The sequence below is a fragment of the Impatiens glandulifera genome, chromosome 1, assembly GCF_907164915.1.
Source record: "Impatiens glandulifera chromosome 1, dImpGla2.1, whole genome shotgun sequence".
Lineage (NCBI taxonomy): Eukaryota > Viridiplantae > Streptophyta > Magnoliopsida > Ericales > Balsaminaceae > Impatiens > Impatiens glandulifera.
Window position 1 is genome coordinate 80536662 of NC_061862.1, and position 6000 is coordinate 80542661.

The 6000-nt window shown below is 29.9% G+C and overlaps 1 protein-coding gene across 1 annotated transcript; it reads left to right on the plus strand.

Annotated features, from left to right (window-relative positions):
* Positions 1 to 3417: 3417 nt before the first annotated feature.
* On the plus strand, positions 3418 to 3928 carry LOC124921802 (basic form of pathogenesis-related protein 1-like). Its single transcript, XM_047462502.1, has one exon. It carries the CDS (start codon positions 3440 to 3442, stop codon positions 3926 to 3928), a length of 489 nt encoding a protein of 162 aa, XP_047318458.1. The 5' UTR covers positions 3418 to 3439.
* Positions 3929 to 6000: the final 2072 nt, after the last annotated feature.

Below are 6000 nucleotides of genomic sequence, written 5' to 3' on the forward strand. Positions count from 1 at the left end.
TGAATGTCTGTTGTCTACACTCCGCTCAACTATTTCACATCGTCACCATATATATCGATAATGATAATTAGCTTTTTATCTTGAACAATAAAACTTGACGATTTTTTTTGCCGTCTTTTAGATCTTCCCATGCCTCAATTAGATTCACTATATGAGTTGGTAGGGGATTCATTTTGGCTTTTGGGGCTTGGATGATCTTTTCATCGATAAGTTTCTAAATTATGTCTCTTAGTGAAAAACAATAATTAAGCATGTGCCCTTTAGTCTGATGGTATTCACATCACTCACTTGAAAACCTCCTCAATATAGGCCTATTGGGATATAGGGCGAGGACCTAAATTATGTTCTTTTTCTTTAAAATTTCAATAGTTTCAGATAGTGTCATTCACAAATTGTAAAACTTTCTAGATGGCTTGGGTGCAAACGAGGTAGTTCATTTAGAAATTGTAGAGATGTAGTTTACTTCTGTCTTAGTCTTTTTCTAATTATAACAACGATTGTCTTGGTATGACGACTTGCCTTTGATGGATTCTTTCTTCAGTGCGTTGTTGTATCTCATTCCAAAAGCGATCAAGTCCTCCATCAAAATGTAGTTTTTGACAGTCATGACTTTGGTGTACGCTACATTCATATTAATGTAGATCATATTTACTTGAGTTTGTTCGTTCGACCGTCGATTAGTGAAGCCACAACCTTCCACCTATAATCATATGATTAAAAGATTTCACATACACCCTACTTAATACTCCTAAGCTTTCTCTCAAGCTTGTCCACCTTCAAGAACATACTGAACCAGCTTATGAAAACATTGATTAGCTATTCAATAGTTTGGTGTTGGGATATGTTTTGGCATATATACCACTCGGGTGAAAATTCTTCAAGATACGGAGGTAACCATTGTAACACCGTAGGCTCCCCAAGCTACAATGAAATGATGTTTGTCAAGTAAATGTTTCTTTTGGACAAGAAGTTATTCGACAGTAAGCATGTCATCATGGTGGAGATTTTTAGTAGGATAACAAAGACGAAATTATATTTTGATGCTATCTATGGAAACAATGTAGCAGGAGAAAGAAAACAGTTATTGAGAGAGCTCAAGAGTAAAGTTAATGATGATGAGCCTTGGATCTTAATGGGCGATTCAATGTCACCAGATTTATCCAAGAAAGAGAGCCAGAAACGGGGATCACGCTAGACATGCTGGACTTTAATGAATGCATCAGAGACATCAATTGTATCGAACCTTCTAGTTCAGTTAATATATTGTCAAGTAAATGTTCATCTAAATTGTTGGATCCTTATTCCCAACATACTTGGTCAGATGTGGTAATTTCAGTCCATGAGGGATCACGTCACTCTTTTTTGCCTCCAATTTGTATTTTCAATTGTCCCATATGTGTGTCGACTTTCCTTTAGTTAGGGCATCACTTTGCGCTTTCATTTTGACAGTCCCTAGTTGAAGGTTGGTTCACAAACATGATCTTCAACCTCCATCTGCAAACCCGTTTTTTTAAAATTTAAATTAGAGTATTTTCAATATAAAGTGAATAAAAAAAATTAATTCAACAGAAAATTTCAAACTCATGTTAGCCTTGAATCTCTACCCCAACATTTACAAAATTAAGTTGTAAATGAAATATAATAAACTTAAATATATAAAAATTAAAATTTATAAATAAATAAAATTACGGACAAAATAGGAGATTAGGTTTTATATAATTTTTATAAAATTTTAGAAATTTTTAAACACCTAATTAACCCCACACTAATTTAGTAATAATAATAAATAAAAATCGAAACTCTAAAAAAAATTATTCATATTGAATAGACTGTGTCAAACCAATATTAATAATATGTATAAAATATTTTAAAATTATTTTTATTATAATCTTTTTTTTAAATAAGAAATAGAATTGTTTAAATTTTTATAAATTTTTTAAGCATAGTAATTGAATTACAATTAGATAACAATTCTTTGAAATTAGAATTAGAATTTCAATTTAATTTTCTAATCGACCAGATAGTGATTGAAAAAATTAAAACCAAATAAGGATAGATGAGATTTAAATAACATTTGGTGTGAAATTATGAAAAGTTGAGTTATTAGTATTAATATTTCATAAAAATGCATTTGTTTAAAAATATATATTTTAATTAGTATTTTGTATTGATAAATGGATTAATTTAATTGATAAAAAGATAAACATAAACATAAGAGATTATTTAATAGTAAATGAATTATTCAAATAAGGCTGAAGAAGGCCTTAGAGTTGGTTTGATGAGAGAATTTCCAGAATTTAATGAAAAATATAAATTTCAACTATTAAATTACTTAAATTATTAATTAAAATATTAAAAAATAAATTGATAAAATTTAAATAGTCACTATAATAATTCAATAATTAAAAACATAAATAACCGGACTGTTTCATCAAACAAAGTTTCTTTTTAAATAATTAAAAAATCCTCAAATAACAACATCAAACAAGTTATTTTTCAAAAATTCAATAGAAACCCTTCACAAATAACCAACATCAAACAAGCCCTAGTAAACTCAGTTAACTTCCACGGAACTGTTCTTCGAGGATGACAAAAACAACTAATTCCATTAATTAATATATAGTATAAAGTTAATAACCAGTAGTTTTTCCTTTTTAAAATGATCATATAATCAATCGCAACATTATAATAATATATCAAGACTTGTTGTATCATTTTGAATTGGTATTTGGTATTGATATTGCATGGAATAAAACTAGACTTACATACATGGAATGGACAAACCAAATTTCCACGTGAGTACTGGTTCAATGATGACGACCATTAATATTTTTTGGAAGGATTATTGTTTGGTTTTGGAAATAATAGGATTATTCCAGACAATTTTAGGTTAAGAAACAAAAAAAAAAAATTAGCATTGTTCTTGCATAATGACAATATATATCCATAATTAGTTTTATAAATAAATTTTTAATAGTGTTATTTACCTATTAATAATTTTTAATTAATTTAATACTTAATTATAACTATTTTTAAATAGTTAGTGTATAAAAATATTTAATTATATATAACTAATATTCTTTTATTTTATTAAAGTAACGTCTATTATTATTTCAAATAAATTCCCCATCTTATGAGTCGGTGCCTAAAAGACCCAATATCACGAGTTCGATTTTCACTTTAACGTTTTAAATTAAATTAAAGTGAAGGTTATATAGAAGAGAAGACCGGGTCAGTTTTGTCCATTTAAAAAAACAAATAATTATAGAGGGGGTTTAGAAATTCTATGCAAGTGGCAAAAATTTTCCAGACAATTATTCCTATAAATTACATACCCCATAATTTCATTAGCATAACACCACCTAGCTATCTACCGAAGTACTACAATATAATCCCACTTACCAAACTCAGCTACTAGTTCTAAGGAAGATCCAACAGTATGGGGCTTTACCATCTCTCACTAGCATTAGTTGTGACATTCATGGCCATGTCAATGCTTCCTCAACTCTCAACTGCCCAAAACTCCCCCCAAGACTATGTTGAGGCCCACAATGCTGCCCGGGCTCAGGTGGGAGTCGGGCCCATCGCTTGGGATGAAAACGTAGCCGCATTTGCTAGAAGTTACGCCAGCCAAAGAGCTGGGGACTGTAATCTCATGCACTCAGGTGGACCATATGGCGAAAACCTTGCAAAAGGTTTCCCGAATTTCACGGGGAGAGATGCTGTGAATATGTGGATCGAGGAGAAACCCTTCTACGACTATGACTCAAACACATGTGTCGGAGGTGAATGCTTACACTATACTCAGGTTGTGTGGCGTGATTCAGTAAGACTAGGATGTGCTAGGGTTCAATGCAATGACGCTTCGTGGTTCGTCACTTGTAACTATGATCCTCAAGGCAACTTTGTTGGGAAAAGACCTTACTAGAAAACTGAAAGTCACAATTATTGTCATGACTTTTAATTAATATAAGAATGAATAAACTTTGTTTGTATTTAATTAAAGATGTCGTTTATGCGACCACTTTATTAAAACAAACTCTAGTACGATATGAAAAAATAAACTATAAATATGCCTAATATTTATTAAATAAAGAATATTTGTTTTTATGTTTGATTTCTAATTAATAATTATGTTTTTTTATCCTTGTTTGATTGTTATCATTTAATTATTATTAGAGTTTGTCTAATTTTGATTTTTAACTCTCACACTTTTAGAATTTTAATAAATGTTTTAACCATTTTTTAAAATAAATTGGAATGTACGAGGGAATTAAAATAATGGCTAATCGATATTATGCTCATTTGTGTATTTAACTAAGTTTGAGATATTTTTCCTTACATGAACTTATTTGAAATTGTTCCTTATAATGTTTTTTTTTAAATTACTTATTTTACATTTAATTTTGTTTGAACTTTAATCATCTAAAATCATTTAAAATATTATAAAATTGTTAATTAGTGTTTAAAACAAGCACACATTCCTCATTTACATACTATAATTATTTTTTGTATTTATAAGTTCAACTGTGGAAAAAATTTCCGCTTTCGTGTTCATGTGATTTCTTCAACTCAATACTCAGACGACAACGTATGTAATCTTTTTCATTTATTTTTATTGAAATTACTTTTTTTGTACATTTAGTTTTGTTTGAATTTACATTTTAAATATTTAAAATCATATAAATGTTATAAAACTGTTAATTTATGTTGAAAATATGCACAAATTCCTCATTGACGTAATATTTTTATTTTTTGTAAGTTCAACTGCGGAAAAAACTTTTACTTTTACTTTTTGTTTTTATGTGATTTTGTTATTGTAATACAAAACTCGCAATATGTCTTGAATCGACCGATCATACTGGAATTAGACCGAAAAGGTGATTATCCTCTTAATAAGAATATTTTATAATGAGATTTAATGTAATTTGATTTGAAAATGAGGTGAGTTTGTTAATCGAAATAAGTCATAACCCAAATTTCATAAACATAACTTAATTGGAACTTTAGGCGATATATTGTTTTAAATTAATTATCAAGAGGGATTAAATTTCGACCATAAAATAAAAGTTGTTCATACTTGAGTTATTTTTTATTTTGTACGTTTGAAAAGTATCTATCTATTTCTAATAAAAATAAATGTGAAATGAGCAATTTAAAATCAAATAAATTAACAAGGAGCAATTAAAAAAAACTATATATAGAAAATATTTCAAAATTAAATTTAGAGAGTATTATACCTGTTACCTTTAAAATAAATATTCTTAATTTCAAAAGGTTAGTTTTTCTTTATGAATTCTTCCTATAACAAGTTTTTTATATTTTTTTGTCTGGTTTGTATGACATTTTAATGTTCAATTATTTTTTTTTATAAAAATTTAATAGCTCTAGTATATTATGTTAGGATCGGGGACGCCCTTGGAGGACCGGGGTGTTTCCGGTTTCAGGAAGGGTGGCCTCTTACAACACACACAACACTTTGGTGATAGTCCGGTTAGAGACTATAACCGTTCTCAGCACTTCGCAAACTGTCACAGACTCTTGAACCGGGTTCAATGGCGGAAATGTCTGCTTCAGTCTGAAGCAACGTATGCGACTTAGATGATGTTTTTAGAAGGAGTAGGTTTTAGAGATATGAGTAGACCGGTTTACGGAGTGAGATTGATTTTGGTTAGGTTAAGTTTTGTGAATAAGCGGGAAATAAAGAAAATGACACGAGACAAGATTTTTTATGGATGTTCGGAGCAAACCCTCCTACGTCACCCCTTCTTCTCAGGTTATGAGAAGGATCTCCACTAACTTTCAACGTTACAATAATAACACTGCCGGTCGAGCCCAACTCGCTACTCGCCGGTTACACCAACCCACTCTTGATGTAATACACAACACAGTACAAACACACAGACAAAGCTTCCGGTTTATGACACACCGGTTTTGGATCGTTCGTAGGATTTTATCTCTCTAAGATTTTGTAACTTATCGCTTGCTTTTGTATTTTTG